Source organism: Sinocyclocheilus grahami, unplaced genomic scaffold (genome assembly GCF_001515645.1).
Source record: "Sinocyclocheilus grahami isolate Dianchi unplaced genomic scaffold, SAMN03320097.WGS_v1.1 scaffold30.1, whole genome shotgun sequence".
NCBI classification, from domain to species: Eukaryota; Metazoa; Chordata; class Actinopteri; order Cypriniformes; family Cyprinidae; genus Sinocyclocheilus; species Sinocyclocheilus grahami.
The window spans coordinates 2,519,635-2,536,936 of record NW_015505209.1 but is presented as its reverse complement, the minus strand read 5'-3'; the positions used below and the strand labels follow the sequence as shown (position 1 = coordinate 2,536,936).

The following is a 17,302-nucleotide window of genomic DNA, read 5'->3' as shown; positions in this document are numbered from 1 at the left end:
GTTCCAAACCCATAAGACCTTCGGTACTCTCGTGAATGGCAATAGACTGACCCAGAAGAGAAGAAATTATGAACATTATGGTTGAACCACTGATGTCACATGGACTATTTTAATAATGTCCTTACTATCTTTCTGGGCCTTGAAAGTGGTAGTTCCCTTGCTGTCTACGGAGGGTCAGAAAGCTCTCGGATTTCTTCAAAAATATCTTAATTTGTGTTTAGAAGATGAACGAAGGTTGTGTGTTTGGAATGACATGCTGGACGAGGGTCAGTAATTAATGACAGGATTTTCATTTTTGTGTGAACTATCCCTTTAAGCATCATTGTCTCTAGTCTAAACCATCTCTTTTGGTCAAAATTAAATGTTTGACACTTGTTCCATGTTGGCTTTGAGGTCCGGCACAAGACATGAAGATGTTTACGGTGTTAAATAATAGAGAACAGCAGCCTTCCCTTGACACAACAATGTGTAAAGGGACACTGTATCTCAGTCCACTACATATCCAGAGATACGTCCCATTAGACACTATGCTTATAGAACTTTCCCAGGCAATATGTTGGTAATTGTCCATTTTTGACTGCTGCAATGTTGAAGGGCCAGCTGATATCCATGATCCACGTCCGCACTTTCCACCAACTCCAAACAACGCTTTGACTTCCTATTCTGAATGGAGCCTCCCTGCAAGACACAATACACATCAAAATGAGTGAACAATGACATTTAATTGGTCCAGGATCATGAAGGATGTTGATTTGTATGACACTTTTCACAAAAAGAGGTAATATAATCCATTAATCTTAAAAAGCTGGAGTAGACGTGTCCTTCTAATGCCGAATCCGAGCGGCACTAAGTGAGAAATCAAAGCGACACTTGCACCTCGAGAAACATATTTTTTTCAGTCAGTAAATACAGTATGAAATACACCACCACAGCCTTTCAGAACAATGTCAAAAGGAAAGTGATGTTCCTGAAGTGGTTGCTTCTGAAGAAGAGCCTGAAGGATTGAGAGTCTTACAGTGTTGAAGGAGGCTCCGGAGACAGCTGAAATATGAAAGATGAAACATCTGCCACCATATGAAATCCAAGGTGTATGAAACGCCAAATGTCTCGATTCACAGGCTAAATCATATTATTGATTTAGCACATTTGGAATATTTGTATTACTTTTATGGCACTTTTCATTTCCATGGCTGCAACATTAACATTTGAAAAACAAAATCTAATACACTGTGCTAAGTGTGAAACTATATTATTGGATAGAATACCTTCATATGGTGGTTAGTGGTGGCAATTTAGAACAATTCAGATGGTAGAGTATTGCATAGTGTACACTCTAAAAAATGCTGGGTTGTTTCAACCCAATGTTGGGTCAAATATGGACTAACCCAACTGAAACAACCCAGCATTTTTTAGAGTGTATAGTGCATCATATGGAACAAAACTTTACACTTGAACAAAACTCTAACCCCATATATTAAATTTACATCAGCGACCAAGATCACTCAAGAGCATTCTAGAACCAAGATGCCATGTTTTGCTCAGGAAAACGGCACACATTTTCTTCAGATTATGTAAAAATCTAGTTTTTCTGCATCAAGTTAGTTAGACTTGCAACTAGCCATATGTTTATTAAATGCTGAGCAAGTGAGTCATACAACATGCCTCCTCTCTTTAGGATTTACACCAGTGACTCATGAGGCACATCCTATAATTATGTAAGCAAAGTTGCGTTTTAAATAAAACAGGAAGAATTCATTGTGTACAAGCCTGTCCTGGATATAATTATCTATACCACTGACCTTCAATTGTTTGAGCATTAGTTAAATGACTGCTTAACCTATTCAGCTCACACAAATTATACTCAAGTATTAAATAACAATTAAGATGACAACTGTAGATATAACATAAAAATAATGATATGAATTTATTTTTAAAAATTCATAAATTCTTATTTTTTGTCTTTTCGAATTTCCTTTATATCAAATTTGAATGTGTGTCATATTGAATACAGTAAGTATTCACAATATAAGTGGGCATGTGTGTAAATGTTAATTTGCGATACATGCTTCTGAATTTGGGGACAAAAGCCCCTCTCAGCAATTATACCTTGTATTGAAAACACAATTATGCAAATTACTAAACACTGCTGCCAAACAACTGACAAAATTATTTAAAACCTGGAAGACCATGACCATGTCATTGCTGTTTTCATGTTTATTATTATTTGTTCATGTGATGCAGGCATTCCCAAACTTTTTTGTCAGTCAAACCACATTGATATAAAATATTTACTTAAAGTCCCCCTCAGATTTAGAGTAAATATTTAAATAATTTAACAACACATTTCATTTACCCCAGTTTGGGAAACCCTGTACTAATATTATGTTGGTTGTACTTTATTTTAAGGTCCAAATCTCGCTATTAACAAACCATAAACTATGTCTTTTCCCTCATTAAACTCCTAATTTGCTGCTTATTAATAATTAGTAAGGTAGTTGTTATGTTTAGGTATTGGGTAGGATTAGGGATGTAGAATATGGTCATGCAGAATATGTGTTTTATAAGTACAAATAAACAGCCAATATGTTAATAATAGGCATGCTAATAAGCAACTAGATAATAGTGAGAATTGGTTCCTATACTAAAGTGTTACTATTATGTTTAATACATTTGATGATGTTGATAAAGATGTTATTTCTCTTTTTTATAACAATAATCACATTTAAAGTTAGGTCAAAAGCAGTGCTGTCAAACGATTAAAGGGGTCATATGATGCGATTTAAATTTTTCTTTTCTCTTTGGAGTGTTACAAGGTCTTGGTGCATAAAGAAGATCTGTAAAGTTGCAAAGACTAAAGTCTCCAATCCAAAGAGATATTCTTTATAAAAGTTAAGAGTCAACCACACCTACCTAAAACGGCTCGTTCTAACACGCCCCCACATGTCTACGTCACTATGTGGGAAGATTTGCATAACGCCGCCCAAATGTTCACGCAAAGAAAGAAGGCGTAACTTTTATTCTGGCTGTAGTATTGTTGTTGCCGCCTCCGCCATGTCACATGTGGTTGCCGCAGGCATCACAGTATGGTAAGGGACGTAACATTTCCGTCACACGCTTGAGGAATTCGGCCAATCACAACGCACTGGATAGCTGGCCAATCAGAGCACACCTCGCTTTTTCAGACCGATGAGCTTTGTAAAAATCGACGCGTTTCAGAAAGGCGGGGCATAGAGGAGAAACAATAATGTACAGTATGTGGAAAATAATGTGTTTTTTTAACCTTAAATCGCATAAACACATTTCATTACACCAAATAATGTTTTTTTTTAGCAGCATCATATGACCCCTTTAATCACGATTAATCGCATCCAAAATAAAAGTTTTTGTTTACATAATATGTGTGTGTACTGTGTATATTTATTATGTATATATAAATACACGCACATACAGTAAATATTTTGAAAACATTTATATGTATATATTTATATTAATATAATTTATATTATATATAAATATAATTAATATATAAACATAACATATTTTTCTGAAATATATACATGCATGTGTGTGTATTTATATATACATAATAAAACATAATAAAAATACACAGTCCACACACATAGATTATGTAAACAAAAACTTTGATTTTGGATGCGATTAATCGCAATTAATCGTTTGACAGGATTAGTCAAAAGTAATCTAGAAGTAATCCAAAAGTAGTCAGAATACATTACCTAAAATGACTAATGTAGATTACATCACTGACTACAATTTTCATCATGTAATTTGTAATCAGTAACAGATTACAATTTGTAAGTAATCTACCCAGCACTGTTTCTCTCTCACTCTATATTTCAATTTTGTGAAATAGAATTTTAGTAGTATGACTCCATGTAATTTTTCGTGGTCATGTACATTATAAACAAGGTATTATTAAGACCCCAGTAATTATAAAATAATCTGGAATGCATCGTTGAACAGGTGTCACCGACAGGAACACAGCATCTGCTTCAATTATGTTTTGTTCCAAATCAGCCTCCCTAAAATAATAATATCACAGACTGCTGGTGGTGCCAAACGCCCTAAAGAGCTAAATAATATATTTCAGCTGGGTACATATGTCTGGTAAACTTAACGGCGCATTTATTCACGACCTGTCAAGCGGTATCCTAGTTACAGACTGAAAAGCAGACTGTCAACAGACAATGTGAGTCGATAAAGACTTAATTAAAGCCATTTCTGATGCTCTTCTATGAGTCAAGAGCCAGATCACTCTTTCAATGGCTTTGTCATCAATTATTCATCGCACCTAAAAGGCCACAATGGATTCGGCCCACCTGATTCCATTTGAAATAACTTGAAGAAAAAAAGTGGCTGTCTTTATCCCACTGAGCCCGTGTGAGACATTAAAGCACGTCCCGAGGGTTTGTGTGAGAATTGATATCGTCCATACTCTTAGACTTTTCCTGTAAGCGCGTGTTTGTTCATCTACTTCGACATCTCTCCCAAGGGGGCAGCATTACCCTTTCCTAATAACCTGTTCTGACATTTCCAGCACACTTCAGCTAAACCTTTTAGACAACACCGCCTGCTGTGACATATTAATTAACCTGCCTTTTAATAGAGATGCATATATTACGTGCGGATGAAATCAAGATGTCTGCTACAATCCAGAACGGCGCTCGAATTGAATTAAGAGAGCTTTACGACACACACACACACACACACACACACTGAATTATTAATGCTCGATATCCAGAAAGTGTCCACTGCAGTCGCACAGCCGGAGGGCTAACAGATGCTGCAAATTGACAGCAAATTTTAAGGGAAAGTTTTATACTAGTACTTCAATAATCCCAAAACTTGTTCAAAAAAAGGGAACGATTTTGACATCGGCTTTAAATGAGTTGTGCAGAAAAGGATGTCTATGTGTAATTAGGGTAGTGTAGAATGCAATGAAGCTCTTTATGGCCAGGGTTATTAAAGCTTATTATAACTACAACTAAAACTATATAAAAAACCCTTTTGTTACTTGAAATAAAATAAACGAACTGAAATACAATAATATATATACATAAATTGAATACTAATAATAATAAAAAATTACAAAAACATTCAAATTAAAACACTAAACATAAAATAAAAAATATTAAAAAATAAAACTACATTAGTATCTTTAAATATGATACTAAAACAACTAAAATACTAAAAATACAGACCAGACAGCAAAAACTGACCACTGCAATACTATACTTATTTAGATGTAGGGCACCAAAGCCAGCATAACATTTTTTTTGAGCATACAATTGATTGTTTCCCATGGGAGTATACCTGAGTGAAGAGCCAGGAGAGCTTCATGTGCTTGTTGCTGGCGTAGCTGCATTCCAGCAGTCGCGGCCGGCCGTTCACATCCACCAGGCACTTGTTATCATCGTCGTCGATGGTCGGACTCAAGCCTCCGACATGCAGCTGCTGAGAGCTTGTGTAATACACATTCTAAAACAACACAAGAGACAAGCATGCTTAAATTATGCATTAATATGTGCATAACCAGACTAAACATTTGGACACAAGAAATGTTTCTTGAGCTGCCAATCAGCATATTAGAATGATTTCTGAAGGATCGTGTGACACTGAAGACTGGAGTAATGACGCTGAAAATTCAGCTTTTAATCACATGAATAAATTACATGTTACAATATATTCAAATAGAAAACTTAATAGAATTTTAAATAGTAATATTATTTCTCAATATTACTGTTTTTACTGTATTTTTTTGATGCAATAATTGCATCCTTAGTGAGCATAAGAGACTTTCAAAAACATTAAAAAAAAAAACTTACTGACCCCAAACTTTGGAAAAGTAGTATACTTCAGTTTCAATATTTTGTACAATTAAAATTTATAAAAGAAATGTTGTAAAGAAAAGCATGTTTTGTAAAGAAACTATTACATGGACACTTATATGTTGAACATTGAAGCATAGGCCTTTTATATAGGCCTTTTATATCAAGCCCAGAATTGCAATAATAATCATGACATATCTTTTACCATTCTAATCCATTCATTTGGGCCGTCTGAATGTCTGTTTGTACAGCGCATGTTATTTAGCTCTGTATTACCCAGCCAATAAAATGAATTATTCATATTTGATAATTGTGTCTTTCCTGTGAAATCTCTCAGACAATGTGGCTCAGTTCCAAATCCCAGTGTTGATACTAGTATTGCATCTTAATGGGCTCAAGAGGGAAGAATAACTTTTTCTTATCGACTGACTCTCATTTGTTAATTTCATAGCCACCATTCAAACATGGGCTGAATGCCAGTCGGCTACTTCTACAAAGCACTTAAAAGTGTGTGTACATGGCTGGTGGTGGGAAAGCACATACTTTTATTAAGTAGAAAGAAAGTCAGTAATGGGACATTTAACAGCTGCACTTTGATACATGTTCTGTTTGTTTCTATGTTTCTAAGTGTTAGCACTTATATAAATTTCGTAACTAAAATAAATCATTACTTTGCTTTTAGGTGTATACATTTAAAAGCTGAAGTCATACATTTCTCATAACAATAGCATTTCGGATGCTTTGTGAAAGTAAAAGGTCTACATAAAATATTTTACATAATTTCTGTATCTAATAATAACAACAACAATATATAATTTTATTTATATATGTACACACACATATATATATATATATATACACATATATAGTAATTGTAAAAATATATAATATATATATATATATATATATATATATATATATATTTATATATACACGTGTATATATATGTACTGTATATATATATATATATATATATATATATATACACACACACATATATGTGTATATGCATGTGTGTGCGTGTGTGTGGGTTGGGGGGTGTGCGAGCGTTTTTGTGACAAATGAGGACATACATTTGTATAATGACAAAGGTATGACATAGGTATTACAAGGAGAAGGTGACTTTTCAGGACATTACCCCATGTCCCCACTTTTCAAAATGCTTATAAATCACACAGAATGAAGTGTATTGAAAATCTGAAATAGCACAAAGTTTCCTGTGAGGGGTAGGTTTAGGGGTAGGGTTGGTGTAGGGCAATACACACACACATATATGTGTGTGTGTATACACACACATATATATATATATAGTCATTTTAAAATAAAACAAATATATAAATAATTATTATTTTATAAAAAAATATTTCTATTTAAATTTTCCATTTACAAAAATGGAAAAAAATATTTTTGTAAGCCAATTAATTTTGGCTTAAATTAATGTGTAATTTATTCACATTAACTTTAGGTGAGCACTGTTTGATGGCATGAGGCAAAATAACTCAGACAAGCAAAGTCTCTTGATATTCAACATTTGCTTTGAATCACTAATGCACATTTTGTTGGACCAAGTCCTAAATCAATAACCCTCATACTTTAATCCCTCGCCTTGCTGAAAAACAAGCACTTTCAGAAAGAATTCATTTCATGCAATATGCCCACATTTTTTTTCAGGGTCTGGATGGATTGATATTTCACTTCAAAAGCCTGAGCCTGAAGAAAGTGCTAACAGTATTATTGATTAGATAGCTCATGCAGCGCATCACAAAAATGCATACTTCTCTCAAATACATAGATTAAATTGGTTGTATACCGTCTAGAGCGATTTTAGCAATCCAAAAATTGTTACAATCAGTTCTGCAATATTTGATACAGAGCTAGGCATTCTCCTCTTCTCCTCAGATCCAAATCAATTCAGATCTCTAGTATCGTTTGGGAGCTACCATGCTTTCTACTGAGACTGATTATGTGTGTCAAGACAGTTTTTTCTCAGAATAACGCGGTACACCTGAGCCTACAGTAAAATAAAATAAAATTGTTTGACTTTGGAACGGCACCAATGCAAAACTGCTCAAACTTTTGTGAGGCACCTTGAAATGAAAATCTCTGCAAACACAAAGGCTGAACAAGCAGCGAGTGCATCTCCACGGACACATAAAACAACTAATCATTCATTCACAATGGAAACAATGCATGTCCTTCAGGATCCTTTGATGAACACTGGAACTGTGACGGGAACGGATGGAGGGCTAAAATGGGACAGGGAATGATATAAGAGAGAAGAAAAACAAGGACTGAACTTGCTAGGGACTCATTTAGCACTGCTTGAGGAAAAGCTTGCTTTTTCTCTTCTTAAGAGATTTTATGGCTGTTGTATGGGAATTGGGAACAATGTTCCTTTTGCCCAGTGAATGGGAGATACGCACTGAAAGAAAGAGCGAGCGTGTCTTTGCTTCATTTCCAACATGCTCAAATCCCAGAGCAACTGCCACGGTGTTAATACGCTTAGCTGAGGTATTGTCTAACGGCCCATTAAAGAAAAAACAAATCCAGCACCACGAGTACAGAGACTGCTCACATCCTATCAGAATGATTCAAGTCAGTTTAAGTGTGCAAACAGACATGATATGCACTGTAAATTATGCAAAACTTGTCTCGCTGGTAGAGAACTTAAATGTATATCTATATTTGCACACACACATACACACATACACACACACACACAGAAAGAGAGAGAGAGAGAGAGAGAGAGAGAGAGAGAGAGAGAGAGAGAGGACAATTACATTTAATCCATTAATCCACCACAATGCTTATCCCCTGTAGGATTGCAGGATTTATATAAAATATATAATAATTATTATACTATTAAAAAAACACAGAAAGAGAGAGAGAGAGAGAGAGAGAGAGAGAGAGAGAGAGAGAGAGAGGACAATTACATTAAATCCATCCATTCTCCACAATGCTTATCCCCTGTAGGATTGCAGGATTTATATAAAATATATAATAATTATTATACTATTAAAAAAATAAACATTTTGTATTATATACAGTATATATATATATATATATATATATATATACATATATATATATACTGTATATACAGTATATATATATATATATATATATATATACTGTGTATATGTATATATATTATTTATAGAACATATTATATAAATATATATATAATTATTATATATAAAACATTGTTATTAGTAGTATTAGTATTAAAATAAAAAAATAACAAAAAATAAATAAAAAATAATTGTGCATATATTCAAATATTTAAAAATAAAAAATTATATATATATATATATAAAAATAAAATTATATTAAAATTAAAATAATATAATAATATTATTATAAAACAAGTATTATTGTTATCCATCCTCTGTAGCATTGTGTGAATTATAGAAATGTTATAAAATATAATAGTAGTAGTAGTATTAAATAATATTAAATAAAAAATATAATTTTAATTAATAATTTAATTGATAATTATTTTATAAATAATGTAATTTTTTATTATTAAATAGCATATATTAAAATATTTTAAATATTTTAAAATAAAATTGTATATATAAATATATATATATAAACAGGTATTTATAATAATAATAATTATAATATAATAATAAAAAAGTATATACTACAATACTAATTATAAATGCTACATATCATCAACAATAACAAGTTAAAGCCCTGGAGCCTCTAAAATGTCCTATAATTAGCAGTGGTGTATTTCTGATTTCCTCAACAGATTCTCGAAAGTTTCGAATCAGCAAGAATAGAAAGTGAAAACATTATACTGCATTGCTTGGCACCATTGTGTCGTTTCCAATAAGAGAGCTGGAAGCACACACGGATATGAATTCAGCAGGTGTAAGAGACCCAGCTAAGTAGTTAAAATCATGCTGACAGTGCTCTTCTCTGTCTTTCCCTCCCTCTCGCTCTCTCATTTATATATCTCTGTCACATATTCACATTCTACAATTCGTCCGCATCTAAAGGATGCCCCTGTGGTGGTGAAACAAGCCTCTCTGGTTGTGTTCTAAGTCATTGCTCTTTATTGAGATTCATTATAGTGACTATAGCCCTGGATTCTGTCAAAATCACAAATTCCCTGGAGAGTCGATGCTTTATGGAGAAAGCTCCCTATTTTTACAGTATTTTTGCAGGATATTGTTTGTTGTGGCACCTGATTGTGTAATACACTAGGAATAAGACAAAAAAAAGCAGACTGGATTGCCTCGAGCAGGCCAACTGCTCAAAAATTCATATTTCGGGCCTCAGCACAAAATAATGAAGATGTTTTATGCAATACAATGACGGTTTTATGGGTTGCAGAAATTGACAGTGTATCACTGTGAAACGCTGAGATCAATTGTGACGGGAAGATGGGAAAGCGCAAGCCAAGCGCATACAAGCCAAATCTTCATAAAAGAGAAATCTTCATAGAGGAAGAAATGTCTTTTAACTCACATTTTCACCATGAATTAAACAACTGAAGTGTGCAGAGCCTTTGTACAGAAGATGGGAATAAGGACGAATGATATAGCTATAAAAATTACATTTTTATATTTTTCAGCCTTTTGATATCTCAGCACTTATGTATTTGCTCTGAAATGGTTTAATTTATTTTTTCAGCCAAACAGCCATAGTTGCCAAATACATTGCCAAATAAAACTTTTAATAATAAAAGTTTTAGATCCAAATGCTAAAATACAGTTATTTATAGGAATGTACCGTTTGAACTGATTCACATAAATGAACCAAAGTTTCCAACAACTTTTTTTAAAATAAGCTTTAAATTGAATACATTTAATTAAAAAAATATATGTATATAAAAAATATACTTTTTTCACTACATGAACTACAGGAAGAATCATACTAAAGTGATTATTTCAGTTGTAATTAACACGTCTGTGTCGTGACAAACATATTTTGCTTCAGAGTAATGAATCTTTTTGATTCAGAATTATAACTGATTCATTGGAATGGACAGTTTTAAGTGATTCGCGTAAATGAGTCGAAAGTAATCAACTCAAACCTTTTCTATTAAGGTTTAAATTAGAGACGCAATTAAAAACATTCTCATATTTGTGAGGTGAAAGCATGAAAAATCAATTGATAATTTTATTGTTAAAATTGAGATTTATGCATCATAAAAACAACATGTTTAGATAAAAATCACAATTCATTAGTTGTTTGTGGTTGTATATTATTTTAATGGATTTGCAGAGTCATACATTTTCATTTTACTAGAAAGATGGGCATTTACATTTATCTGAACTTCAGCTATAAGTTTATTTAAAAATCACATTTTAATTTTAGGCCTACTGTCAAATGGACAAATAAATATTTAAACTTTAGCTTCAAGCTTACTAAAACTGAACACTTTATTTTTTACTGTGGGATGGAGCAGTGGCTCCATGACAAGAATAGCAATGTACAGTGAGACATTTAAGATTATTTACAAGGCATTACTTTTACAAATAATTGGAATGGAATTAAAAAAATACGTTGATATGAATATTTTTTCTTATTAGCCTGCATTGTGCGTATCTATTTTGACATGCCATATTTTTGTCCCGTGCTAGTATCACTATGTCTATTGCAGCTTCAGAGGGAATCACTCATTTAGATGTCACTTCCAAAACTCTGCAGCGTGTAATTGGCCGTTGGTCCTCTTAGCAGCATTAAAAACAATACTTTTATTCAACCGATTATAGCTATATAGCCTCGAAAGTGCGAAAGGCAGATCACTTTACAATCACTAAAAAGCTGTCACTCATCTCAGTTAGCGATCTCAGAACGTTCCACTAAAATCAATAAAGTTACACTGCAAAATGAATCTCTTACTTGCGTTGTGTCGTTCTTTGTTAATGAGAGAGGATTCAAGAAAGCGAGCATAACTCATCACCGAACAGAAACTCCGGCATTTTGAGCGGTGAGAGGATGAGTGTTTGCTAAATGGCCAATTATGTGACCCGTGCTGGCAAAATGAGTTGGAATGAGCACATTTTCAAAAATGCCGTTTGAAGGAGTCAGCATAGAGTCAGCAGAGAGTTGATTTTGAGAAAAAATTAGTTGAATTCTTTTGAAGATTCCAAAGCAAAATCACCAAGCAACATTGCATATTTTTCTCCAATTCTTTTCTTAATAATAATTACTATATTATTAATCACAATATAGCTATTTTTTACTTTATCTTTGCTATTAAAAGTAAGAACAAAGATGCAAATAAACAGTAGTTTAATCAAGAACAGCGAGTGATTTCGTCTTTTCTTTTAATGTTTGATTAACATTGAGACAATGTTAAGACCTACTGTAGCCTAATGCATGGATCTAATATAATGTTACACATCAGATTTTTCCCCAACCATTAACTAAACGTTCATGTAAGACATAACAAATTATGTTTGTGTGAATCTCGCTAGGACATATTTTGCAATAATGTACTTTATCGGAGATCGCGTGCTCTTGGGAGGTGCGTCTGTTAGTGCAAATGTTAGTGTCAGGGTTCTGCCCTGAGACCCTGTTTGTTTTGTCTTTGTTTCACGTGTCTATGCTTGTCTTATGTGTCAGCTCATGGCTTCGTTGTTTTGTCAGCCATGTGCTTCTCTAGCCCCTCCTCCTTGTTTCCTCTTTACCACACCCTCTTGTTAGCCCTCGCTGAGTCCTTGTTAGTCTAACTGCTCTCACCTGTTCCTCATGTGCCTTCTTCCCAATTCAACCCTCTACATTGCAAGTAAATCACTCGCATATGCGACTAAATCTTCACTCTGGGGACTAAATGATGTCTAATATTAGCCAATTGTTAATAAATTCTCAGATTTTACTCGCCAGTGTGTGAGTTGGAGGCTAAGTATAAGTTTAGCTCAGATATATTTTCACTCGCCGAACACTCTCTGACTGAGCGCATCAGAGTTTCACTCTCTGCCAAGCGATCTGCGCTGTTTTTCAGTTCATCTGAATGGATGTGCAACGTACCGTAAACTCTAGTGTGAAGGAGCACGACTCGCCGTCGCTTTGTTTCACACACACGCAGCGAGAGAGGGAGAGAGAGAATTGACGCGCTACCTATGTACTCTACATGTAAACTATATTCTTTGTTGTATTTTGCTGTCAGAATAACGGAGTTCCTTTGGAATTCTTCAGCTTTTAAGAACTACCGCTTTCTACGGTAGTGGGCGGAACTAATGCGCAAACGGCAATCTCATTGGCTGGCGCTCACCTATTATCGTCCCTGTTTTGATTTCAGCAAATCAGTTTGAGCGAACGCACACAACCTGATTAATATTCATGAATCCAGTAGCTCATTAATCTTTGGTGCGTTTTATATTGTTCTTATTAGTAGAATTCGTATCATTATTATCTTTTTTTGTTAGTTTTCCCCCAATTTTTTCTTTTTTTACAGAAACACCGAATGACCAAAAAAGTACCACCACCAGTCCAAAGTTCAGTTAAAATGACTAATGAGTAATAAATATTCATACATGGTTATCAAGTTTTAATTATAATTACTAAAGTTCTATTATTAAATAATATTGATTATCATATTATAATGCTTGACTGACTGATGTTAAGAGTGTACTTTCAGATATTTATAAAACTGTGCCATTTTACAAACAAACATACATACATATATATATATATATATATATATCAGTCTGGCGAGTAAACTAAAAAATTTACTAGCCAATGGCGATTCAATTGCCATGGTATTCGTAGAGGGCTGCTATTTATAGTTCCCCTTGCCCTCTTGTCTTTGTCGGTTCGTGGTCATTCTCACCCCTTCTGTCTCTATCTCTGTCTGTGGCTGTGGCCGAGTATGTTCCCGTCTTCCTTCCTGGCTGATCTTGTGCCCTAGTTTTCTCTAGTCCTTTGTAGTTCCATGTTCTTGTCTTGCTCTTTTTTGCATTTTGCCTGTTTTTGCCTTTATTTTAGTATTTATTCAGTTCTTCTAGTCCTGATCTTTTTTTTAATTCTTTTTTTTAATATTATTTAAGTTAGTTAATTTGGTAATTATTTCTTATTTATTTTGTTACTTTACTTTTTATCAGTTTTTTTTGTTTTATTTATCCCCCTGCCTGCATTGGAGTAATTTGTGTTCCTGTGGAGCCTTGTCCTGTCTTGTCTCTGCGTTGTTAGAGTTCCTGTCCTGACCTGTTCCAGTGAGTTCCTGCCACTTTTCTCCCTGCCTGGTACTTGGTCCGCTTCAGAGTCTGCGCTCAAGTATCTGAGCTCAGCTCTATGGTGCCTTGCTCGGTCTTCTCCATCTGCCTGGTCTTGCCGCTTTCTCTGCTGCTATTCTGCCAGTTGATGTCCAAGGTTGTCCCAGTGGTGCTCCCTAGCTGTCTCTCTCTGTTAATTGTGTTCCTGCCGTTGAATCACCTGCAAATCTTACCACCCTCTTGTACCTCTCTGTTTTGTAATAAACCCTTGTCACTCACTCTGCGATTGGGTCCTCCTTCCAGATCCCTGACAGTTAGTCAGCACGTTTGTTTTGTTTTCATCAGCATGGGTTTGAAAATCACATTTCACTGGTTTGAACTCGTTTTTGTGAAAACCTCAAATTTGATTTGACATATTTCACTTCTTTTGCCTGTAGCTCAGAATTATTGTGCATTCTGACTCATTTTGCCAGCACGGGTCATATAGGCTATTATAGTATCAACTGGGAGTGCTCTTGCTTTCATTTTGTGGTGCTTCTATTTAAAATGGACAATTCTGATGTTTTTACCTGTTTTAATTTTTGTAACAAAAAATTATTTGTGATCAAACATTAATTGGAGGACCCCCTGCATTGCCGCTGCAGACCCCCGGTTGAAGACCCTTGTTCTAAAACATTTAGCCATGTGCTCAAACCGGTGCAAATAAACTTTTTTTCTGATCCCGTTACGACCCGTTATTTTCTATTCTTGATATTAGAGCGTTTAATGTCACATACTGTACAGATATAGTGAGAAACATAGAAAGAGAGAGCAGGAGACATGATGGAGTCAGACATGAGCATGAGCATATATATATATATATATATATATATATATATATATATATATATATATATATATGAATTACACGCTTTCTGAGGACTGAAAAAGGATGAATGCCAGAAGGTGCAGTGGACTGGACACTAACCTGAGGCGTCAGGCCATGGCAGATGTACAGGATGGGAATGTTGTCGGAGTCGGGACCTTGATCCACACACAGATCCGGCCTTAGGCTGTTCCTCAGCTACAGACACAGACACACACACACACACACACACACACACACACAAACAAAGATGCAATATATGAGCAAGTAGATCAGACCCATTCCTCACTGCAAAACCAGAGAGGAGAAGATGGATTAAGATTGCAAAAAAACATCTTTCTTTCTCAGTCTGCTAATGGCCGATGTGTGTGAAAATGCCCTGGAGCTCAGCTTTCCTTTGTCTTCACAATGGAGCTGTTAATTTTGCTATTCCACAAAAGAATGCCAATTAGGAAAAGCGCTCTGCTGGCCTTGCATTGTGATAAATGAAGAAACAGCAGGCCTTGAGTAAGAAAAATAATACTTAGTACAAACTGTTTCTATAACTCAATATTATGAGAAACAATGTCATTTATCAGATAAGCAATGTCTTTTAGTGCTAATAAACTGCATTGAGCTATGTCAAGCTATGTTGTTATATTATTATGCCTTCAGAATGGATAAATATCTACTTTATGGATTTGCACATTTGATTAATACAGAAAATCATGGTAACACTGTTGACATTTTAAGACCTGATAAGCGAAACAAAATAAGATAAAATGATAATAAATGTATGACACTTGTCTTTAAACAGTTCACTTCCTGAAAGCACGATGATGAGAAAGTTTTTTGATTAGGAAATAGCTCATTACTTTAAAAAGGGGAAACATATAAGGGTAACATAGCTGATGCATAATCTATAAGTCTCTTTTTTAAAGAAACACATTGTCAACTAAAATCTAAAAGTATACACTGCCATTCAAAATGTGGGTAAGATTTTTTGTTTTTGAGATAAGTCTCATAAGCTAACCTAGGCTGCATTTATATAATCAGAAATATAGTGAAAAATATAAAAAATAAATTAAAAGTAATGTTTTGAAATATTATTAAAATCTAAAATACTTGTTTTCTAATTTAATATATTTTAATATATAATTTCTTTATTATTAATCTAGACGTCATTGTAACATGAGAAATCATTCTAATATGCCAATTTTGTGCTCATGAAAAATTATATCAATGTTAAAAACAATTGTCCTACTTAATATTTTTGTGGAAACTGTGATGCATTCTTTTAAGGACTCTTTAATGAATATGTGACTTTTGATCAATTTAATATGGCCATAACGACTTTTAAGACTAACAAGGACTAATATATGTATCCTAATATGTATACAGTATATACTGTATATATACACATACACACACACACACATTTTTTACATGTGTAAACAAAAGCCTAGTGCCTAGTAAAACCTGGCACTATCTATCTATTCATTAGGTTTTTTTTTTACAATGGCATCAGTTCTGCAGATGGGCGTTTAGCGATGACTGTTATTAACCGATAAGTGGATACTCACTACACCATAAGCGATGGTCTCTGTGTAGGTTCTCATCTCAGAATAAATATTCTTCAGGAACCAGCTGAAGGGTTTGCAGCGGAGTCTCTCTCGGAGAGCTTTTCTTTCTCTGATATCACCAATATCGATCCCTGAGTCCTGCACACACAAACACCCACAAGCACATGCAGTCGTGATCACACAAGAACTCATTTACAGAGTGCAGAATCTAACAGCTAGAACATGATGCTCAGGGCTGCGAGCGAAGAACAGCTCTTATTGTGTCAATGCACATTTAACTCTGTCCTTCAGGCACTTACAGTAACTTCAAGTGAAGTGATGCTATATGCTGCGGCATTTCAAGACGTCATGGGAAGAATATGTACGGCACTAAAGTGAGAGCTCATTAAAAAGCCCTAATGACTAGCTTTAATAAGTCATGGTCATTGCATTTCAGCCCATTACATCTTAACTTAAAAGGATGAAGCGGCATGTATCCTTTAACTTCCATCACATTCATGTACTAATATAGAACTGAATGCCACTCAAGGCTGTGTATTACAGAAAATCTGCCAGGGTTAAAGTATGGTGTTAGGTACAACACCACGCCTTTAACCATGGTTAAAAACACAGCAGAGACTGACTTTCAGTGGCTCTTTCATTTCATAAAACAGTGACAGCCGAAATATGATAAAATCTGTAATGTGCAAAGGATAGTTAAATTTAACTGTAGGCTACTTATACTATTTAGCATATTGATATACAAATACATATCTGAGACCTCAAGTGGAAATGCCTCTATTTAGCATTTTTTAAATTTAATTTATACAATACTATTTAAAAGTTTGGGGTCAGTAAAACAGTCAAACTTTTCTA

General features: G+C 34.3%; 1 protein-coding gene across 1 annotated transcript in view; it reads right to left on the bottom strand.

Annotated features, from left to right (window-relative positions):
- Nucleotides 1-262: 262 nt before the first annotated feature.
- The window catches only part of galnt18a (UDP-N-acetyl-alpha-D-galactosamine:polypeptide N-acetylgalactosaminyltransferase 18a), a 64,921-nt gene continuing 47,881 nt past the window's right edge, over nt 263-17,302 (bottom strand). The window contains exons 8-11 of the mRNA XM_016259287.1: nt 16,448-16,585; nt 14,988-15,083; nt 5,332-5,496; nt 263-678 (exon numbers count right to left, since the gene is read on the bottom strand). Of these exons, the coding sequence (XP_016114773.1) occupies nt 532-678; nt 5,332-5,496; nt 14,988-15,083; nt 16,448-16,585 (546 nt within the window). The 3' untranslated portion in view covers nt 263-531. The remainder of the gene's footprint in view (nt 679-5,331; nt 5,497-14,987; nt 15,084-16,447; nt 16,586-17,302) is intronic.